The 24,304-nt window shown below is 41.1% G+C and overlaps 1 protein-coding gene across 2 annotated transcripts in view; it reads right to left on the bottom strand.

The window, feature by feature from the left end:
* NR3C2 (nuclear receptor subfamily 3 group C member 2) overlaps positions 1–24,304 on the bottom strand; it is a 202,569-nt gene that overhangs the window by 18,544 nt on the left and 159,721 nt on the right. Inside the window, exons 4-5 of one of the 2 annotated variants that reach the window (XM_057402045.1) lie at positions 14,536–14,874; positions 13,980–14,124 (exon numbers count right to left, since the gene is read on the bottom strand). In XM_057402045.1, the coding sequence (XP_057258028.1) occupies positions 13,980–14,124; positions 14,536–14,874 (484 nt within the window). Of the gene's footprint in view, positions 1–13,975; positions 14,125–14,535; positions 14,875–24,304 lie in introns of those variants that run through there. The other variant, XM_057402046.1, reaches the window with a different exon arrangement.

Here is a 24,304-nt window from a genome sequence, read left to right as displayed (position 1 = left end):
CTCACATACTAGAAGACATACAGACCATAGAAGTCAGGGCATGTCAACATAACGTGAGGAAAAAGACAGTTATTTCTTCCTTACCAAATGCCTCATCTAAGAATAAATACCATGAAGTCATCACAAATGCCTTTACCACCATGGGGAAAAATTAGAACGAACTTCTGCGTTGCCTTCACCCCTGCCCTGTGTGTGTGTGTGCTGAAAGAGTAAATGAAATACAAAGAAGGGCAAAACCCAACCAACCAAAACCAGCTCTACCTTTACAAAGCATATAAACTTGTCAACATGGAAAATGGAAAATGTGAAGATCTGGAATACAAGGGCCTGTATCTTTATGGGGACATTTAAGAAGGTAAGTACATTTAAGCAATAAAAGGCATGGAGCCAAAGCTCTGAATCCACTGCGTGGATACACATTCAAAAGTGGTGTCATTAGCTCAGTTTAGCTTAATCCTCCGTCACAATAATATGCTTTAAACTTTACACCTTACGTTAATCCATCTTAAATTCCCCGAGTGTCTCCTTACAGGCTTAATTTAATGCCCAGCTCACATTCTGCCTGACCTTTCCTGCAGCCCTGCCAAGAGGCAGAGAGGCCACAACCAGCCCACTCCCCCCAGCTTCTGCTCTGCCCCATTTCCACATGCTCCTGCACAGCCTTTTGGGCCACAGGTACCTTGTGTTAAGTGGTCACCGAGTTGCTCGCCACTTCCTCACTGGAACTCCTTTCCCCTCTGGGGAAGGCAAGGTGGGTACCTGGCAAAGCCCTTGAAGCCACCTCAACTGCCTCTGTGGGAAGAGGGGTTTTCCTGCTGTTGGATTTTCTCACAATGAACCACAGCAAACATACTCCTAGTTGAGAGACTCCCTGGTGCTTTCTGAGTTTGTCTTTTCTTGCTTCTCACTGGATCTGGGATCTCCCCCTAACTTCATGCAATCTCTATGTCCTCGCCTCGCTCATCTCTGCCATCCTTATTCCCAAACTGACGCCAGATTGCCTATCTTCCTTCCACGGACCAGCTCTGTGGCATGAGCCCAACACCTTAGCCTGTTTCATCCTCAAGACCTACTCGTGGAGAGTTGAACATGTGGATGAGAAAGTGGCAAACCAACCCAGCTCCTCCTCTTCTCCAGCTTCGTGGAAGTAGCCATCCTTTTACACAGGGGCAAGCAACAAGACAAACGACTTGAGCACCCAGCTGAAAAAGGACTGATGTCCCAGATCACCAAGGGATAAGTCACCCAGCTACAACAGATGTAGGATTTGAGAAGTCACACTGGCTTAATTTAAAGAAGCTGTTTAAGACAAGGCATCCTAAATACCAAACCAGTCACATATCTCATTAACACCCTTATGTCACATCCACAGAAACCAAAGAGCCACATCTGAAATTGTGAAACTACAGGCACGTTGCGCAGAAACAATTTGTTATGAGCAAGTAACTTATAATTTATGAAGTCATCATAAAGTCTAGTATCTCAAAATCTCCTTGTTGAGAATGGAAACTGCAACTCAGCTGACCGCAACCAAAACGAGGAACCCATGAATGAAGAAATATTCACTCCAGAGGAAACTCAGCCCCAAACTAAACCTGATACCATGTTCTATTTACTTTCTCATGGATGCCATTCAAAGACACAGCACATGGTGCATTCCTAAACTAGATAGGGAAGTGAACAAAGGGCAAGCTGTGAAGGGCATTTTGAAGTTTCATCAGTACATGTGGCTTGCTAATCCCAAGAAAAACTGGGCAAAGGCATCCCCTTTCACAGCACCTCAGAGGAACAAATGTGTAGAAGACTTAGTCCCTTGGCCTCTGCAGGTCAGAAGAGACTTTGGAAAAGGCCAAGCAACACCCATAGCAAAAGTCTGCTGTCAAATTCTGTGTTTCCTCTACATTTTTCTCCTCACAAGAACTGCTTCCAATTTCATAATCAAAAGCCTTTCCCTTTGCTAGACTAAAACCCATACCCATTTGAACCCTGCCCATCATTTAACATGATTTCAGGGAACTTCAGAAAGCACATTACACTGTAAAAAACCCAAAACAAACAAACCAGCCAACACAAACCAACAAGAAAACCTGCCAAAGGCCTGAAGGTCAAAACCTGTTTGGAAGCCTCAAAGAGCAAGGTATGCTTTCCACAATGCCAGAAGGGATCAGCCTGAACTTGGCAGAGAGAAGACTGAAAAATCACCAGCCACTTTTAGGGCACGGCAGGCAAGCTGTGGATGAAGACGAGGAGAAAGACCAGGGACATGGAATCACAGAGTCCCTTGTTTAGCTGCTCAAGCCATCTCATCAGTAAAGCCTCAGGCCTGAATTATGTTACCCTCCTAAGAGGGGCTTGCTTGTCTGGAAAACGTTTTGAGGTTCCTGGGGAAAGAAAGAAGCAAACATATTGTCGTAACAACAATTTACTCTTTCTTGTGGGAGCATTCTACTTCAACAGCTCCACCATAAAGAATGGTGGGAACAGAACAACACTGCCTAGCACAAAACTGAACCTGTTCTTCCATGCAAAGGGACAATCACTGCACTGCTTTGTGTGTGGTGGCACTAGGAAACACTGTGCATCACTCTGCTCAATGGACTGTACCCAGACACCTGTTTCCCATCTTGCAGACATTATAGACTCAACCAAAGTCAGCAGTACTGGAGCAGCATCATTATGTTATTGCACCGATCAAAATCCAAGCCAAAATACATGCAGAATTCAGGAAAAATACAATTATGACCTTTCATTCAGCACTTATTTCTTATTCAGCACTTTCTAATCTCTGCTTACTCTGCAAGACACAGCAGAAAGAGACACAAACATGCTCACTTCAAAACATAGCCTTCAACTCTTAAGGCTTTAGAGACATCTCCTTCCAGGAAAGAAAAAAGATACCTGTTACCTTGCATCAGTGGCAAATGTGGGCAGTCAATCTTGTTGAAATTAATGGCACTTTTGTCATCAATTTCTATCGAGAGCAATTTGGGTCATGCCCATTTTTCCTTTAAGTTGTCAGTAAGCCAACAGAAATAAATACCTCATCTTCAGCACCACCAAGCTCCTCTTCCTCCTACTGGTAAGGCAACACATGAATTCTCCATCCCTTACTGCTTAGGGAGAGCAACTGTTACCCTGCAGTTGGTTACACTGCCATGGGTAAACATAGGCTGGGAATTAGGTGGTTTATCCAGGAAACTGTTAGCCTAGAGGTGGCACTGTCTCAGATAACCACCCTGTTCCCTATACAAGCTATGGTGGATCTCAGCCAGGTTACAGTATCACAGTCCCTGGCTGCCGGCTCTGTCATGCTGCTGGAAAACACTGTCCTGGTACCAGGTCCAGAGAAGAACATCCAACCCAACCCAAACCCAAAGTGCCTTGCCTCAGCCCGCAGCACAGTCTGGGTTTTCAGCATACTCCTACATTCCCAGGCCATTCTGGCTGACACTGCAGAACTGCCTGACGCAGCTACTGCCGACATACATGCTCCTTCATACAGAGGCAAGCAGGTGGCAGCAGTCATGTCTTAAAACAAAGCTGCAAGACCTGCCACCAAAGGTACCCTTCGGCTCCTCCTGCTGCCCCCAAATCCCTCTGCCCTGTCCTACCTGACTTGAGCCACTGCTGACAGTCAGCATTTCTTCTGCCTACAAGCTGGGAATCAAAATAAACCATGTGCCCTGTTAATTTACCACAGCAGCAAGGCCTTGGTACTGCTTCCTACTTCGAAAACAAGGAGGTATTACAGTGACATCCTCCTGCATCAGCAAACTTGGCTCAAGGGTCCTGGAGATACGCCCTGCTGCTGTTCCTGCGAGCAGTCTGACATTCAACAGGAGAAAGCTGCTCCCTGCAAGGAAGTGCTGTATGCTCTACAAGCTGCTAAAGGAGAAGTACTTCAGTAACCATCTCCCCCCCACCAGCCCTGCCACAACAGCGGGTAAACCCACTGTTACCAGAGTAAAACATTTAACCCCACAAGCTTCTTTCTAGGTGACTGGGATGCTGCAGATGATGCACAACTGGGAATACTGGCAACTACAGCTATGACCTTGGCGGAAGGTGGTGCCAAACCTAGCACAAAACAGGGATTAGACTGAAGAACCCTAGTGCTGATCACTGATAATCGGAAAAGGAAGGTAATTTTGCATTAAAACATATCCAAAGATATAGCTGGCATTCTGTGGGCTTTTAGCCACCCAGGCATACAAATATGGCAATTGTAGTCAATTCTCAAAACCAGTTTTCTCACAATAAAGTCCTCTTGGTGATTCTAGAGAATTTAATCCTAGGCAACTGGCACTAAGAAATTCAGAGCTTCTTTAAAGTTTCAGCTAAGCATCCTCCAGTTATATGCCTATCAACAAAGGAACTGGCAACAGCTCGTGCATAATGATTGCCAAAGGAGAGTTTCAGCTCCCAATCAGTAACAGAGAACTTGTGCTAAAATGCAACTTAATAATCAACCAGTTATGTAACCCTAAAATCCCAAGCACATCGATAGCAAAAAATCCCAAGTATCTGCTCGAATTAACAGTTAATTATGCAGTTAGCAGAATGCTGATACCAAATACTCTCTTTTGGTTTGCATTTGCATTTCAAAGGAGACAAATCACAGTTTAAATGAGAAAATACATAATTACGCCTTTATCAAAATGCTTTTTCAACACTATATTCAATAATAACTGGTGATAACGTACACATGACAATAACTAGTCTTTTAAAGTTCATCAGAGAAAGGTATCACCCACCAGAAAAGGTGCCCATTAGGTATCGTTATCCATTATGCCAGGGCTCATTGTCACTTGCAGTGGCTCATCAGCAAAATTACTGCTATATTCTACATGCGGCAGCAATTCTTCTCTCGTGCCAACGATGCCTCAGAAATCAAGACTTTGCTCATTCTGTCATGCAAAACCTGGCATTTTCTGGAAGCCAGCTGAGGCATGCCTTCCTCTCATATCACTTTAGAGAAACTACTTCCTAATTTTTCTCTTATTCATATTTAACTTTATAGGGGAAGCAGCAAAAGGAAGCACTAAGGCATTTGGAGATGCCACCAAACAGCTCACTGATGTGCAGAAAGATTCAAGCAGTACCACTATTCAGACAGACACTTGAAAGGAACAAGCCTCTTCTCTAACCTACCCCTTCCAGACAAAGACCTCGAGGGAAGTGAAAAGACACCCTCCCAACAGGCTTGTGGATGTCCCAAAGTCATGCTGAGACAATACTAAGAGAGCATAATTATGCCAAGTTCAATGCAAAAATCACTGGGCAAGTCTTCATGCTAACATCATAAAAACCAAGTCAAACACATCACAAGCTGGAAACCTGCCAGAACATCCACTGGGCCAACAGATGATCTAGATGAAAAAGAAGTGTTTGAGAAAGATCAGGCCATAAAAGAAAAGTTATATAAAATCTCTGCATCACTGTCCTCTGCAAAGGAGTCCAGGAAGGCTCTGCACCAGTCTCCCTTTTCAGTGAGTGAGTGTGAGAACTAGTTTCAGATGAAAGTGTGAGTAGAAGAGGGTTCAGAAAGAAAAAAAAAAATACAGTAAAATGAATAGTAATAAATCACTAAGACCAGATGGCATCCATCCATGAGCTATGAAAGTAACTTAAATATGGAATTGCTGAACTACTAACTGTGATGTGCAGCTTATTGCTTAAATTGCCCTTATAAAAGGCATGGAAGGTGACAAACGTGACTGATTTCTTAAAATGGGTCTGACATTGGGGAGGAAGCACTCAAGGGACCAGAGTCTAGTAAGTCTCCCTCCTGCATCTAGCAAAATGATTGAAAGAGGAGCATTAACAGATAAATACATATGCTGTTAAGGGAAGAAAGTCTCTTTGGCTAAGAGAGGTCATGTGGATGTGGAAACTAGATGATCTTTAAGGTCATTTCCAACCCGAATCATTCTATGATTTTATGTCTCATGAATCTGTAACAGAACTCTGACAACAGCACTTGAGCTCTGGTCGATAGAGGCAACATCTGCATGACAGAAATGCTTTTTACATGCCCGGTCTAGCTGCATCCCACGGCCATATGGGGTGAGACCTAAGCAAACACCAACCCTCTCCTCCTCCTCTCCTCTGCCCTGGTTTCCACACAAAGGAAACTGGGGCATGCAACTTGGGTATAGGCTCTAATCCCATCTGTCGGTGTGCCAGCATGCGTAATTACCGGTCCAGGACCTCCTGCACACTGCACTTTGCATCAGGAGATAGGCAGGCATACAATCACGGCAAAGTTGGATGTTAAAACTATTAAAGAGATCTCCTGAAAGCTCTTAAAGAGAGCTTAGGGATAAGGAGGAGGTCTCTTCATGGATTATTAGCAGCTTAAAAATAGGAGACTGAGGGCAATAATAAATGGGCATCTCTTTCAAGTAATGGAGAGGTTACCAGGGAAGTCTTGCAGAACTCTGCTCTAGGGCCTGGGCTGAAAACTGTACTCATACATCATCCGAAAAAAAACAGATCCATGGAAGTGACAGAGCTTTCGGATAGCTCCAGATGATGAAATCAAGAACCGTTTGAGAAAAACTGCTGAAAAAAGCTTGCAAAATTGTGAGGCTGGCTGACAGAATGGAAGGTGAAAATCAGTGATTGCAACCAATGCAGATGGTATGATCATCTTTCACCATACACACAAAATAACTGGGGCTCTAAGTGAACAAACATCACCCAATGAAGAGACCCAAGTGTAACTGGAAGAGGTTTTGGGGGCTTCTGTCTTTTGAAAATGCTTACTCAGCATTTACTAATGGTCAACAAAAGCAAAGGGTGAGAGAAGACTTGTGAGCTACTACATAAATCCACTGCATTTTGAAAACAGCAGGTCAGTCTGGTCTCCTCCCCAAACTAATACAATGGGCTAGCAAAATCATGGAGGGATGAGATAAGGATGGCCAGGGGTAGCAAACAACTGATATACAAGGGGAGAATAAACTAGCCAATTCTTCAGCTCCTAGAAGAAATGATGGGACTTGACAGGGATCTCTAAGTGATAAATAGCATACAGAGGATGAAAAGGAATATATCCACTATTACTACAAACACAAGAATGAAGTGGCACTCCACTGTATTATCAGCTACCTGCTTTAGAAACATCTCCAACAAACAAATACGCATAATTAAATTGCAGAAGCAACTGCCATGGAACATTTTATACGTCAAGATTATAAAAGTATTCAAAAAGGTATCAGGCAAACTCACAGAAGAGAAGATACAGAGGGGGTATTAAGCACAACTGTCTGAATGCAACCTCCTGTTCAGAATCACTGAATCACTAAATCACTGACTGCTGGAACAGGCAAATGAAGAAGTATCATTTTTACCCTTGTCCTGATCTTATGCCTTCTTTTTAGCTGACCAGTTTAAAGGATAAGAAACTAGGCTAGATAGAACTTCCTTCTGACAGCGTTCACATTCTTATGTATCTCCTTAAAAATACTTTATCTCCTCTTTTCCTTTCAGTTTCACAATTTTAACGAAAGCAACTAAGACATTAGAGATAAAGGCATGAACAGGCAGAGCCCTTAGAAATTTAGGTGAAGAAGTTGAATCTATTGCTTTGCCCAACCACTGACCTGTTTACAAAGAAAAAGCAAGTTAAGATTTGGAAAAATCTAACTGGAGCATATTATATCTATAATGACAGATACGACAGTAGTTCATCAAAATTCCCTTCTGTGTTTGTACTCTTTTGGGCCAGGTATATGACAGAATCCTTCCATATACTTCTCTGAATGGAAACTTAGCTGCACTTTATCAAAAAGTACATAATAGTAACAAAGTATAGGAAAGATTTATTGAAAATGATACCCACTTCTCACTGCATTGACAGTTTAGATTGTATGATGCAGTGTTCCTCTTCAAAGTAATATATACAAGCAAAAAATCATGCAGGGAGGAATATCAAGGAGTGTTTGCTGACCTTTTTAATGGGATCAGTGATCACAGACACAATTTATCAGCAAACAATGAACACTGACAACTCTTACCAACAATCACTGCTGCAATATTAATTAAATATGAGGGATTTGGAGACTGCCAGATGAAAGAGATTACAAAATGTATCTAAATTTAGACATAGCAGGATTAACAGATTGCAAAAGAAACCAAAGGGGTTAACAGCCATCATCCCGAAAAAAAATAAAGGCAGGAAAAGTAATCCTTTAAACAATAAAAGAAGTTACTTATTGGCTTTAACACCACTCACAGAGGTTCCAAGTAATCATCACCCCCAACCCTGAGGTACATAAGGTTAAAAAAAAAACAAATCTGCTATTCTTAAATATTCAGCTTATTTTATTACATTTACCTTCCTGCTGTTACCATAGAAATCAGAATACCAGGAAGACTTACGGGCTTCTGCACCGAAAGGGCACAGAGAGGCAGCTGCATCCTTGCACTGCCTTACACAACACCAAATCCTAATGGTCCCAGCTTCCACAATATATTATGAGAGTATATAAGGAATATAATGAAAATACAATGAACATGCTATTTCCTAATAAAATACACATAATTAATAAATGCAGATTTTAAATAAAATCTTAGCTACTCAGCCGAGCCACCTCTTAATTCTTAATTTTATGACTTTCCTCAGTGTTACAAAATCCTTTGCCTATTCTCACCCTATGACACCACTGGCACAGAAACTTCACAGAAATTCCCATGTACTGAAGCTGTTTTTCCACCTCTATCTCATTTGCCCTACATCAAGTTTGTCATTTGAAATATGTATTCTCTGGTTTTCATCTATTGCTAACATCAACAATTGTCGCCTTCTACATTATAAAACTTCACACTTGGGGCAGTTACCAAAGGCATAGCATGGAAGATCCTTGCAATAGTACATTTTTATTTTACTGAAAGTTACATCTTGCACTTTAAAGGAAAGATTAATTTGTAGTAACCTTTGTTAGTTACACTACATTACGTACATAGTATTACTGGGTTATTTAAAAATATCTGGAGTAGATGATTGAATTTCATAATGAAAATGCCATCCATGTTGCACTACAAACTAGAAATGGCAATAATGAGAGGACAGTCCCTTCATAATTCAAGCCTGAAGCTTTGCCTTATCAGTCAAAGGCACCAACTGGTATATTTTGCACCTCATATTTTGTACGTAATACTAAATAAATTACAGCCTGTACTGAAACCTTTTTACCGTAAGGACTGAGCTGCATATGATGTCATACAATGATCTTAGAGATGGAAGAAAGACACGACTGATCCAAATGATTGTGAAAACTGTCCCAGTTTTCAGACTCAGTTTTTCAAGTTCACTTTAACAATTTTGGGTACCTTGCACAATGCCTTCTGTTGTTTTTATCAGGCAAACCCTCAACTCCTTGAGTAGCATAACAATCTCTGTAAAAATCCTATGACAGTTAGAAGAAAGTACAACAGCCAGGAAACTCAGAACCTGAACACTTGCACACCTGTGATTTATTCTTTATGCTGCAGATGACAAACCAAGAGAAATCAAAGAACAAGAAAATACAGCACATTAGTCATTAGGTCCATTTGCAAATTACTGTTGAAATATTGATGCTGCACTTCAATGTACCAAAGTTTCTTAACGTGGTGTCTGAGCATTACTGAACTCTTTCAGTATCCCACATCACTGCTATTTTACAGCTAGATAAGGCTGGAATGTTAAAAAAGATAATTTGGGTAAATTGCCTAAAAATAGTAAGCAATTTTGGAATTTGAGTCTCTCCTTCAGAAGTCCCCAAGGATTTAGAAGTCTATGAAAAGACCATGTAAAACCTACAATCAAAGGGAAAATCAAGACCTGCAGGGGACCTCCAGTGTCGGGCTGGCACTCTGTTTTCTTTATGCCAGCAGAAGCCAATGAGTGCCTAAGAGGACGCCTGATTTTTAACAGTGGTCAGCAATGGCATCAGCTGGGTTTCTGCCCTATGGGGAGATGAAAAACCACCATTCCTCTTCCTTAGGGGAAGGGATGGATAAGCAGGGCAGTTTGCCATGAGGGATGCAGTTTCTGGCTTCCAGCTGGGAGGGGGATTTGTGCTGTGAGCGCAAGCTGTGACCCCAAAGGCAGCCCATGTCCCACCGCTCCTGCTGGTTTCCCATGTCGGGGGAAGCAAGGATCTCTGTCACACACTGTCTTGGCTCCTGCTGGGTTTCTGTTGGCAGTGCTGCACTCGTAAATGCTTTTTATCCCTCCCTGAGCCTCTGAAAGGTTGCCAGCCGATGCCCTGACTTGATGTATGGGTGGAAGCAGATACCCGGGAAGTTGCCACCACTAGCTAGTGGGACAGGAACTGCCTGAGCCTGTCCCAGAAACATGAGCAAGGAGTAGCAGCCCTTGCCTCCCTCTGGGATTTGGGCACCTGACTTCTGCACTACAAACACATAAACTCCTAGTACTGAAAGACCTGGATCATCAGATTTTTTTCTATGACCAAAACTGTCATGCCGCCCCAAAATGTTGAGTACTTTTTCTTTGAAAGGACAGAGCCAGAGAATCATTTCAGCTACTGGTTCAACGAGTAATTCATCTAGTAAGGGAGAGACCAGGGAAATCTGAAACTAACTTCCCTACCTTCCAGGACCATGTCTTAAAAATCACATTTTAGGCTGTTCCCTGCAGCAAACAGTTAATTTTGCATAGCTTCAGACAGAATCCCTGAAAATAAGCTAGCGTTAAAAACCACTGTGTTTTGCTACATCCCTTACTTTGTTTTTGCACCTATTCCAAGCAGCACCACTCAAGTTTCCTGCTTTCAACTGTGTATAATTTTACCAATTTAATGCTCTGGACTTAAATTGTCTATGCGTGTGCCTGCCTCAGGTTGAATTAGATTAGAAAATTTCAGCTGAAGTGTTTGGTTAAGTCTAAAGAGAAATTGTCTCCCTCCCTCGAGTTAAATAAACAACAGCCACTGCCTTTTTTTTTTTTTGTGGGATTTCTGTTACTTTGCTGTAGCAACCTGAAATGTCTCTGAGCTTAGGTCTTGAATCAGGGATAGTCTTTTGCCATGTCTTAAGGAAATCTTCTCCATTAATATCTCTCTGTTCTCCCAAATCCTCAGATCCATTCAAGGGAAGGCTCCCTCACCAGCAAAAAATGAAGCAAAAAATCCAACCGTCTCTTATTGCATAGTCCGGTATCATCGCTACAATTTAACCAACCTGACCAAAGGAGCCACGTGGGAAAAGTATTACAGGATAACATAGCTTTTAAGTTTGGTTATGGACACAGTCTTCAAAGCACGTACCCAAAGGGCTCAAACTACCATTTCACAGACAACCTTAATTTAGGGATTTTGCAATTTCTCAGATTTGAGCTTGCAGCCTTAAGAACATCATTGCAACACCCTTTGAGTGTAATTACATATGCAACAGTCATACTTAAGAGTGTTTACCTGCAATAGGAATTATGCGGTGTCACATATATGACAGTCTTTTAAGGATTTACTGTGGATTAAAACTAAAGCTGTATATACAGAATATTAGTTTTGACTAAAACTACTATGCTACAAAAGAAATTGATTAAAAACACCCACATCCTGTAACCTATACAAACACAACACAAAACACACTGGCCCATTCCGGCTATTCTTTTCAAGCTGTTTTTAGGCATTTCAGTAGCAGGCTGAGTGGCCATTTTCTAATCTCTCAGATCTCATCTTTGTATTTACTTAAGCCCACTTAAAGCAGTGGAATATACATCTGATCCAAAAAGACCAACAGTACACTTAATTAGATATATGGGGAGATTTAGGTTGGGTATAAGGAAGAAATTCTTTACTGTGAGGGTGGTGAGGCACTGGCACAGGTTGCCCAGAGAAGCTGTGGCTGCCCCATCCCTGGCAGTGCTCAAGGCCAGGCTGGATGGAACTTTGAGCAACCTGGTTTAGTGGAAGGTGTCCCTGCCCATGCCAAGGGGTTGGAACTGGATGACCTTTAAGGTCCTTTCCAACCTTAACAGTTCTGCAGGGTGCTCAGGGTGTTTTGCCCAGTCAAGGCTTAGACATCTTCAACAAAAGAGATTCTAGGACCTTTCTGGACACCTGCTTTGCTGTTTCTCCATCTCATTATGAAATTTCTTCTGCTGCCCAGGAGGAAGTTTTTTGTCCCGTACACAGGACTGCAGCCTCTCATCCTTCCACTGACACCTCCATGAAGAGTCTGACTCTTATTTTTTCCACAGCTCATCAGGAAGCCGATTAAACCCGCACTGCACCCAGCACAGTCTTCTCTTGGCTGCTTGAGCAGCTGCTTGTCCCAGCCAGACCCTGACTACCTTGGCCAATCTCCATGGGTCGCTTAAGTTTCTCAACAACTTTCCTGTGCTGGGGAGCCTAAAACCTGGACTCCAAGCAAAGTCTCGCAACTACCACCCTAACTGGCGATGTGAGAATCTTGGAACACGCTTGTGCTATCTTTGGTAGCTCTGCAATGAGTACATTCTCAATCTATAACTAAGTACAGGAGCAGGCCACTATCTTATATACATATCTGGTTTTGGATGTTTTTATTTCGCACTCCTTTTCCTGACTTGATCCCAACCTCAAGCTCAGTATAATTCTGCAGGCACCTACTTTCAAGGCTTGCAGCAAAAACCTCACAATTGATCTCGACTTCTGGAAGTTGCTTCTAGCTGCAGTACCACAAATGCTAGCAATGCACATACACTTTTATTTGCAAGTGGGATTGATTTCCCTGTCCAATAAATTTTGACCCCTGACTGACTATCTTCAGATGAAGGAAGGCTGCTTCTGTGTTTGAACTTTTAGTCTACATTTCCCCAGGAGAACGAAACTCTTTGAAGTTCACATTTTCACTTAGCTTTAGCTACAGATACTTTTGCTGTTATGATTCTCTAATGTCCAAGTCACAGTGGAGGTGCTTTCAACAAGGAAAATGGCTGACACTATGTTTTCAACCACATGCAGTGAATCTCCTCTTAAAACAAAACAAAAAAGTACCAAACCAAACCATCCTCCTTTGATATTGCTCATTGCTTTGGGACCTATCTCATATACATTAATTATTTAGGAATTCCTCAATCTAAGAAAGACTATTAAGATGAATGGTGACAAAACATCTTTGCCAAGAAAAACATTTCAGACTGCTTCAGGAGACTGAGCAGTAAGTTATTTTTTGTTCATTCTTTTTTTTTATTTTTGTGGTTTATTTCAAGAGCACCCATATACCGATCATCATGGCTCATTTGTACCTCTAGAAAACAAATAAACAAACAAAAAGCTTCTGGGATAAGCACAGGACATGACCCCAGTTTGACTGCCTGTGCAGTGTCTTAAGTTTTGACTTTACTGTCTTGGAATAAACAGCAGAGGAATGGAACAGAAATTAAATTATACTCATCAAAAGCAAAGTACTAAAATACAAACTTAAAATATAGAGGAACGCATACTCAGAAGGAATGGTTCCTTGGTTGAGCCTTCTTTTTTTTTCCTGAATGCATCATAAAAGAAGTTATATTTCATTACTGAAAAAACATTTTGGCTTCTTTCATGATTACAAAGAAGGGTAATTAAGATTGTCAAGAAAACACATTGAACAGCTGCATATTGTTAACAAAAGCACCATTATAAGACTGCTCTGAATAAAACTGGTAATTTAAACATTCACATTTCCTAGAAGTTAGATATTTTTCCAAGCTCCAGTAGATACCAAAAAATGTTGGGGTTTTTTCCTACAGATCCTGGTCACGTATCAGTCATATTTTTCAGCAATGAGAATGGTCCTAATTTGAAGTGACATCCACATATATAAGGAGAAGTGGATGGCAATATCAAAGCTTTGCCAATTGAAAACTGAGTCGAAAAATTAAGCTACTTTAAGCCTGAATTAGCTGAAATTTTCTTAGACAGCAGCTATGCCTGAAAACCAAATAAAGACAGAGTAATCCTTCCAGCTTGCAGTGAAAAGGACCATTAAGGAATACTTACTCATCGAAGATCAGGTCTGGAGCAAAATAGAGGAACTGGCTGTTTGTATGTTTGTACGATCTCCAACTCAAGGCAAATGATGACAGACACATCCATGAATACTGAATTAAAGTAATTTGGTCCTCGAGAGGCAAATTTCTAAATCCTAGGAATCAAACCAGAAAAAACTTGTAAACTATGCTGCACTCTGCAAGGGTTGGCCCAACCAGCACTGAGTACATTACTGATTATTTTTCCAGCATTGACGAACAAGAGCGGCACTCCCACACAAAGTATACTTCTGACAGAAACACAGCCATAATTTTTCATTCTAGTGACAAAACATGTTTTCTTGGCTATTATTCAAAATGAATGTTTGTAAAATACTGATCACGGACATATGAAGCAAAAGTGACATAAATAAAAAAAAAACCCCGAACAATCTTCTCTTACATGTTCATCTCGCACACCCATGTAAGCACACACAGCTCACAGATTAAAGATGTAATTTCTCAAGCAAACAGTTCACTAAGCTAAAAGAAACAGTGAAGTTTCACCAAATGCTTTGTGGTGTTACCTGGAAGTATCTTTGCCCACTTCACCACCTGAATCATCTGCTTGCCGGCCAGGCGGTTTAAGGTGGAAAGCAAGTACTCCGCTGTGTCTGGCTTCGAACTGTCGTATCCTGCGTACACGATCTCCGGCTCAATGCTTTCAAGGATCTTAACAGGAGAAGGAGTAAGTGCTGGTGAGATAGCAGACATGTGGGGGACAAGCGCTGTGTTTACAGAGGGCTCAGTCACGGGCGCGATGTATGTCGTCCCTTCCTCGGGGCTCTGGGGTGGTGGTTGCTGCCGTTGCTGTGGCTGCTCCTCATGCATCCCTTTCAATTTCCCCAACTTTTTGGACTTCCGAGCTGGGGAAATGAACAGCACAAGAGCCAAGTCAGTACAGAAAGCTGGTGTAACCCTGGCTTACAGAAAATAGAAGCAGGAGGATCATCTCAAAGTTCCCAGGGAAACAGGTACAGGACCTTAAGAAGTACCTCCCTGCCTGCAGCATTGTTACACTCAAAAAAAAATGACCAAAAGACACATGTAAGCTCATTTTCATTGCTTTACTGGATGTTTCTGTAAGTGACAAAATGTCAATATCTGTCTTCATACAGACGTACATAGAACAACCTAGTCACCATGGTCACAATCAGTTTGCACCTACAAGTGTAAATTCATATTCTCCACTGCATGTGGTCATCAAAAGAAATCTGCCTGGCAATGCCTGAAATTAGGAGACCTGAAGCCCTCCTAAGCTTTTGAGTGCTACTGCCCACCATGGCAGCATCTCAACTTGAAATGCAGTTAATCCATTTTGAACAGCTTAAGCCAGTTGAATCCCTTTGCTTTTGCTGCTTTGATACTTCCATAAGAGCTTTATCCCCTTCTCTTGAATAGTTCTGAAATAACACTAGAAATATTTACCCAGTTAAAGAAAAAACACTGAGCCTTGTGCAACACCTTCCTCATGGCTATCAACATTTCTCTAATGATTTCCCTTCCTTTTTGTTTTCCTTTTTTTCGTTACTGCTACTCTTCCTACTTCTCTTTACTAGGAAACAGTAATGCTAGCGTGCTTCCTCCCTTTGCAGAGATGCCAGCCATTCTCTGTGGGTTGCTTTCCCAACTTTTTAATGTGAAACACAGGTAAGCAGGCAAAAAGCCCTGCTCCCGCCCCAGCAAAATGATCTTGTAGCATGAGGAAAGAATAGGAAATAAAAAGCAAGAGAAGTTAAAAAAACTCAGACAAAACCAAACCACAGAAAAAAGATCTGAGCCAAAAGCCCATCACCCTCCTTTCGTGACAGGAAGAACTAAATAAAATAATCATTAAATCAGTAGATAATGAACTAGATCTAAATGCTTGCAGCTCTTTCAGAGTCACTTCTCTCATAGTCATTCTTACCTAGCTATACACAGCTAAAACCCTTGCCTGGACTTTTATCTTCCTGTCCCTTGATCATTGCAACATCCCTTTTACTGTCATCAGTAAATACAAGTCTATTGCACTCCTACTTCGAACACTAATGAAAACACCCTCCTTAGTCCATGCCATGTCCCAAGTCTACTTCCTTGAGGGTTTCTTTTTTCCCCTGCTATCAATTCCCCTATCTTTCCCTAAATATAGCACCTTTTCTGCAATTTGAGGATCCTTCCTGGCCAACCTCCATCTCAACCCTCCTCTCTTCTCCATTATTGAAATGTTCACTTCTACTGCTGTGGAAGTACCACTGCCATCTGGGAAGTTTTCAAAGCTTGCTCTATGTGCTTCTTCCTTATTACACTGCAGAAAATTCCTCACAAAGATCCACAGAATTACCTCATTACTCCTCTACAGACTTCTTAAACCCTATGGCTTAAGAAAACCTTCCTCAACAGTGGAGCTGCTGCTGCCCTGCGACCACTGCTGGTGACAGCAGCCATCAGTGTTCTACTGTTTCTTTGAAACTAGGGCTGCCTGCCCAGAGCCAGAGGCTGTGACTGAGCTCCCAACTCCTGCAAGGCAGGATACAGACGCCCAGAGCCCAGGACAGTGCACGCCCAAGTGCAACAATAGCCTGTTGTTTTCAACATTTCCTTGCTGGGACAGTACCTTGAACTCAGAGGAGCTGCCTCATCCCAAGGTCCAAAAGAACAGCTTATTTGTTAGGGTAAACATGGGACATTGCTATAGAAAACAGTGATGTTACCACTCATAAACAAGATCCTGAAGATCTTACATATGGAGTCTCCTTGACTATCATCTTCAAAACCTAAACAGAACCCATTACTACTGCACCATATACAGCACTGAGCAGTAAATGCAAAATCAGAACATTGGTTTAGTGTTATTTCCATCGCACGATGAAATAAGGACCTTCCTGGCTGATTTCAGCATCAGCGTCACTCAGGAGATTTACAGAGAAGTCCACAGATCTTTGTGTAACTTTCATCACTTTTCATTTAGAGATCCGGACACCATTTCATTAATTCATCTACAGCATGTACGTCTGCTTTCAACAACTTCTTAATTTCTCTATACCTGCAAATATCTGGACCAAGTGAGACAGGTTGAGTTTTTTGATAAAAGGATTAGATATGCAAATAAAAATGTGCCAATCCTAATAAAATTTAGTCTAAAATTCTGCTGTTCAATGATCTACATATACTTAAAAGAACTTCCTAATCACCTGAAGCATTAGCACAGATTATATAGGGAAACACAGGAATTGCTGTTACAAGAAAGAAGCAAGAGATGTTATCTGTCAGGAGAGGTTTCACTGCATCTGGTTCTCTCTTAAAAGACAGGGCAGATGAGAAGGCCCTTATAAAAGTCCCTTCCAGTCCCATTTCTTACTTTTCCATTATTAAACTCTTAAAAAAAGCTCATTCAAACAATGAAACACAACTGAAGGATTTCTCATCCTCTGTGCATCAAGTTACATGGATGCTGACATCCATTCTTCAGGATGCAACTTCTGTTCCTAGTACCCAAAAAGCCATTTTACAAAGTAGCAGCTGATCCGACATTTTGTTAAACGAGCTTTTTCCTCACTCTGCAAAATAAAACGGGGGGAGTTACAGGCAAAGCAGACAACTCTGATAAATTTAATCCTGAAAAGTAAGTGAAAATGCTGCTGTTCCCCATTTGGTGCAGTTGCACCTACATGATGACATCCTCATGAAATCACTGTAAGCATTAAATATAGTTCGCTCTTATCTTATAAAGGCAAAGCTGAACTTACACATTTGCCAACAGAATAAATCCCAAAAGCAAAGCAAGGATAGCCAAGTTCAGCAGAATACCTGATGACGAGTTAACAGAGCTATTGGCCACTGAAAAGAGAGTTTAAAAATAAGCCTGAAGGAGTGGATAGAGATTAGTGTTTGCTGTTATTATTCACAAAGTTTTATCAGGCACTATTTTTTCCTGTTATCAAAACAGGACTAAAAATAAATAACTTTACATATCTTCCATGTCTGCAGAGGCAAAAAAAAAAAAAAAAAGAAGCATTCTCACCATAAATGCATGAGAATAAGAAATGTATTGGTTCACCAACACCATCAAGTATCCAGCAACACAGATAACTGATTATATATATATTAAGACATAATTCTGGATGTTCTATTCTCTAAGAGTTTTTCATTACAAGAAAAAAGAAGTAACATTCTTCCATGTATAATACTGGCATAAAAACGTGTTTTAGTTTAATTTTCTTCCATTATAATGCCTTTAAAATGAAGCTGAGAAAAACATTACTGCTTGACAGTCATGTTTACAGTGAAGAAAACTGTATTTTTCATTTGGCTTCATGCCAGTGCTGTAGCTCAACTGGTTTGGTAACTCCCACAGAAACCAACAACTACAGATTAAATACAAACTCTGAGCAGTACTTTCTCTGAGGAGATCTTTTGAAGCTGTTTTTCACATTTGCTCTCTAACTCCAGTACCAGCTATAAAACCAACAAAGCAACCTCTGAAACAGTGGGGAAAAGCCACGCTCATAAGGACTGCCATCTGAAAGGAAATCACAAGCTCATCACATAGACCAGGGATGGAGCATACATGGGGACATTTCCTGTGGCAAAGTTAAAATTTGAAGCCTATTTGGGGTTTGGTCAAGCCTTTCATTCAATGGCTGCACAGCCAGTGGCATATCTCTAATTGCAGGACTTCTTGCCCTCCAGTTCAGTGTTACTGCACTCAAGATATTATAATCCTTGGATTTTTAAATCACCTGAGACAGAGTAGAAGTTGAAGAACAACAGTAGTGAAGAGACCCACTGCAGATAGACTTAAGGTTAAGACTTGAAATATCTGACATTGTTTCTGCTAAGTATTTTAGAAGGTCTTGTACACTGCAACAGAAATAATGAAAAATAAGGACAAGCATCTGAAAAGTCCCATGAAGTTGGACTTCAAAAAAGCATGTCCACCAGACCTCGTCTGTAGCTCTAACAATGAATTACAGTATTCACAGGAATAAAAAAGCTGCAAGTCTGAAAACAGATAGCAGTCCCTGTTCCTCTGGAAGCAATAGGCAGAGTTTCACCTGGATTTAATATCAGCAAGCCTGTGTCCAACATGTTCAAAGAAAAGCCTGCAAATTCTGCAAAACCACACTTTGTTCCATGTGCCTGGAAGACCTTGACAAGAGCCACCTGCGAATACCAGCTTGCTTGTTACCACCCCCAATGCCAGTCCCACCTGCCTAGAAAAGGGCAACAGTATGGCTGCAGAGGCACTACGGAAGGCTGAGATGCCATATTAAAACCGGTCTTGGGCGTTATTAAGACCGTAGGGCAAAACCGTATCTTCTCCCATTTACTAAAGCCTTACAATCTAGCAAAAAAGAAGAGACAATCATTTGTGAACAACTATTTCCAGGAAACTGGGGTGAATTCAGATTTGAAAGCTGGTTGCTTAGTACTGACCCTTCGTCTGTAAGGACTCCTACCACAAGACCGAAACAGAGAGGTCTGTGCTTTCAGGATAAGAAGTTTCTGTGTCATCTGTAAAACAGTGAATAGGCTTCTGGTCATCTGCAACAGTGAATGCTACTCTAGGTCAAATAACAGGACATTAACGGGATGTGACCCTATTGTAAATTGTTTTCTGAATACAAATTAATGTGAACACCACCTACAAATTTATGTCATTCCTGATTTTTAAAGGTTACGTTTGAGGCTTTAGGGTAGTTACAAGACAGGTATGCTACTATACTCTCTTTTTCAAAATACCATAGTAAACTTACACATGCTACACAAATTGGGCCTAGTGGGAAGCTAATCTATAATCCTTCTGTCCCCAGGGAATATGCACAAATTAAGTTATGGACTCCACAGGGCCACACATCTGATAACTGTTTTTCTTAGGATCAAAATGAATAGTTTTCATCAACGTTACTGTTAAAAAAATGGGATCCCAAAATGCCAAAGAATAAAATGTTATCAACAGTAGATAAGGGAACCCATAAATATTATGATTTAACTCAGCAATTTTATAACAGAGTAATATCTTGTTTGCAGAGTTGTATCAGTGTTCAAATTTAGCAAATGAACAATCTAAAATGCTCTGCAAATTCATGCTGGCATACAGTGCTCCGAAGTGAAATCTGAAATTTAGAAAATTATCTGTAGCTCTATGCAGAGCAAATTACATCACTTGCAGTGAAAATCCTCTGGAATCAGGGTTGAGTTTGTTTTTTGGTTTTTTTAGAGTATTCAAAGTTTATTACCTTGCTGCCTATCAAAAACCAGTTATTATTTATATAGCTAAAGACATGACACAGATGACTAAGAGCTTTATTTATCACATGTGTAATGCTCTGCCACAGGCAGGACCAAACTAATCCTGACCTGACAGATCTTTATTCTACCCATGTTGCAGGACATAGTTGAATCAGTAAGTGATACCATAAGTACATTATAAGGACATATACTACCTTTGTGTAAAGCAGAAAACATCAGTGGAAGGAAGGGGAAACCAAAATGGACACAGCACAGAACAACAAAAGCGATGGAGGTTTCAACACAGAGGTAAAGAAGAAGAGAAAGCAGAAATTTGAGTAAATACATGTAAAAGACAAAAGGGGGGGTGTGTGGAAAAATCATGATATGCACTTCAAATAAGGTATAATTTGGCTTTCCCACACACCCCTCTTTTGCTGCCTGCCTCTCTCCAAAAGCAACCTATAACACCTTGCCGCACCAGAATCACCAAAGGATCAAACTGCCAATTCTCCCCCTGAGGCAGCCGTCCCAGCCTTTGGATAGGCTCCCCTCCAAGCCCTCAACAAGTATACACATTTTGTCACTTGCTTCCACTTTTGTATAGATAAATGCTCCACCAAAATGCCACTTTTTCCTCCCCTGAAGCTTTTCATCATGTTTGACTGGTGCCTTTGCCTCACTTTCTTCAGTGAGCTGACATCTGTTCTCATTAGCTATTTTACTGCTACCACAAATAGCGTTTCCCTTCCCCCAAATCTGTTGTATCTTGACATATATGAAAATTTTGAGCTATCTTGGTACAGACATTTTTTCACTTAAGTGTCTAGCACAATGAGTATGAGATTTTGCTGAGAAATTTCTAGATAATAATACAGACATTTCTGATATACATACATGCACACACATATGCACACAAATGCATGGAATAAAGTGAAAAGCGTTACGTAAATGAGATCTTAAAGCATGATCCCATTCGCTCTACAAATAACATTCAGGCATGAACCCTTTATTCTTCAGGAAACAAAGAAGGGAACAACCAATACAGGCCCCTAAAGCTTCCATAAACCAATTACCCACTTCGGGAAGCAAACCACTGCCTTTCAGGTAGAACTGAGGTAGATGAAGAACCCCTAAATGCGACCCAAGTGTTGCCCTGAGTGTAACAGGAAGGGCCAAATATAAATCCAGAAGACACAGAAAAGTGGATGAGTCACTGGTTTGACTGGACAGACCAAGGGGAAAAAGCAAATGAAAAGTGACTACTGAAGCAAGGGACAAGTTGTACCAGGACTTAAAAGAACAGCACAAGATTACTTTATCATCTAAGGCACACCACCAAAGGACTTTGTTCTTGCAAAGCAGTAGGTGATTTTTGCAGTGACATTTGGGATATGCTGAAGAGACCAAGCAGTTTGTCTAAATATACAAAAAGAAAACTTCAGCTAGTGAGGAAGACAATAAGGGTCCTGCCTTCACACAGTTTAAAAATAAATTTTAAAACCTGTTTCTGATGGCTGTGACCCACAGGAGATAGTGACAGAAAACAGTATCACTTGCTGGGAGCCTGAGGAATCAGTACAGTTTAATTAATAAAGCAACGAAAATTTCCTGATTTTTTTATCCTCCACCAGCAGAAGCAAGCTTTAACTGGAGAGTAAGATCAAAGCCAATGATCGAACTCAGCAGAATGAAATGGTAGGCATAACTGAAATAATGACATAGTTTGGCATTGCCAACATCATTCACAACTGCTTACTAATTAATAAGTAACACTTTAATCTGACAGGATTGGACAGCTTAAAGACAAGGAATAAACGTGTATGAAGTCTGATCTATGGGTATGTCACATTTTATTTCCCTTCAATCAGACCCTGCAAAGATCCAGGCACATCCATAAATTTTATTCTCATTCTTGGTTCACATTCAGTACACCAAAAAGGGAGGTACAGCACAGATGAAAGAGCTTCTAATGCGTATTTTAATCTACATAATTGTGCATATTTTCATTGTGTTCATTTAAACATATTTTGGTTCTTTATTCTAGTTGGATTTAAACTACTAATAAAACTGGACTGCAACTACATAAATATTTCCTGCTTGTTACTTTACTTACTTATATATAGAATTTCAGGGATGTTTGAGTTTTGCTTTGTTTGGAACAGATTCTAATATACAATGCAGTGCAATGCTGCTCCAGTACAGCACTGTAAAGCACAGAAGCAATATGTGTGAAGCAGTTTATCCTCTCTTGCTTTGAGCAGGATCAACTACACTTTGCCCAACCAAGTATGTTATTAATCTCCAATAAAGGGAATTCCGCAATATCCCCCACCTGTCTCCAACATCTAACCACTCAGTCTTCTCCCAGTATCTTCAATGTAGCATCATTTTTTCTGCAGTAAAGTTGATTTCTCTTCATCATTTCCCCAGCGGCCAGAAAGAATGACTTACCATTCCTGTCCCCTCTCTTACACCCCTTTTTGTATTGAAAGACTGGTATCATGGCCTTCTTAATATGTTTCTCTCTTTGACACTAAGATAAATTGAGTTTTATCAACCCTTGCTTATAGACTTATGTTTTCTTCTAGGCTTCTTCTTCTCCTTATTCTTCCTTGGGCGGTGTCTGGTCTGTACACACCTTTATTCAGGCACACAATATGAAATTTCAGGAGGGAAGATTCAGTTCAGATGTTAAGGAAACCACTCTGACTAGGAGTGCTGAAACCCAGACACTATCATAGAATCAACCAGGTTGCAAAAGACCTTTAAGATCATCAGGTCTTACCATTACCCCAGGACTGCCAAGACCACCAGTAAACCATATCACTGAGGCCCTTACCTACATGGTTTCTGAACACTTCCAGGGATGGCGATTCCATCACTTCCCTGGGCAGCCTATTCCATGGCCTGACCACCCTTATGGTGAAGAATTTTTTCCTAATATCCAGTCTAACCCCTCCCGGTGCAGACTGAGGCTGTTACCTCTTGTCCTATCACAATCATCAGGCCCAAACTTGACAGCTCTACAAGAGTAGAATAATGCCTTAGTATCAAAAGAGACTTGCCTATTTTTGCAACAATTTTATGTTGCTGACTTTACCATAAAACCATCATGCAACCATGCTCCTTTCTCTACTGCAGTCTCTAAACACCTGCTCTTGGGTATTTCATTCTTGCCCACCTCAGCTTGCACTTCTCAACATACCCCTCTGCACCTTACTGAAAATGCCATCCTCTTGGATTCAGACACTAGAACTGAATATGCTTTTGAACTGTGATTCTGGCCACAGGGGAGAATTTGCAAATGTGTGGATTTATGTATTTACTCTCTCCTTTGTATGGAAGTAATCAGTAAAATTGCAGACCCAGAACTGACCCTCAACAGGACCCTACTTCAGATGCCCTTACAGTGTGGCAGCAAACCACTCATCACAGCTACTTCTGGAGAATGATATTTCAAGTAATTATGCACCCACTTAGTGAGAAATCTTGTCCTATTTTAACAAGAATTCCTCATTTCCTTCTGACTATACTTATGGCTAGAGATACTGAGTGGTGAAATACATACACCTACAGGGAGGTGGCACCTAATGGCAGCACTTGCCCACATCTCAGGGAACAGGCATGGTTCGTGTGCAGTGCGTGCTGGCTTTTGCACACAGAATTCAGGACTGTGGATCCACGGCCACAGAGATCTGCTCAAAGGGATGGCCTCTATAGGATGGTAAAAAGAAGCCACCTTGCAAAGCCAGCACAGAAGCCATCAGAGTTGCCTCAGAAAAACTAAGGTGAAAGCCCAGCTCAAATCTGGTGCATTTTGAGGTCTGACTCAATGATGAAGCTCCAGCTACCTACTTGTCTGATGAGTGGCACAGTGATGACCACAGCAGTGAAAAATGGAAGGCACTGGGGAGGGCTTGGGTAAGAGACAGAGGAAATTAATCCCTTTTTTAGCCATGCCAAGCTTCGGGTACACATTCATGAAGGACAAAAGTGACAAAAGAAAGCTGAGTTCCAAAGTGCATTTTGCAGGAATATTTAGGTTGTCAGGGAAAATGTCTAACACATTTGCTTGTTTCT

This window comes from Pezoporus wallicus, unplaced genomic scaffold (assembly GCF_028554395.1).
Source record: "Pezoporus wallicus isolate ANWC-B61680 ecotype Strahan unplaced genomic scaffold, APGP_CSIRO_Pwel_v1 contig_7178, whole genome shotgun sequence".
NCBI classification, from domain to species: domain Eukaryota; kingdom Metazoa; phylum Chordata; class Aves; order Psittaciformes; family Psittacidae; genus Pezoporus; species Pezoporus wallicus.
Note: the sequence above shows the minus strand (reverse complement) of the source record. Positions and strands in the feature narration are given on the sequence as shown.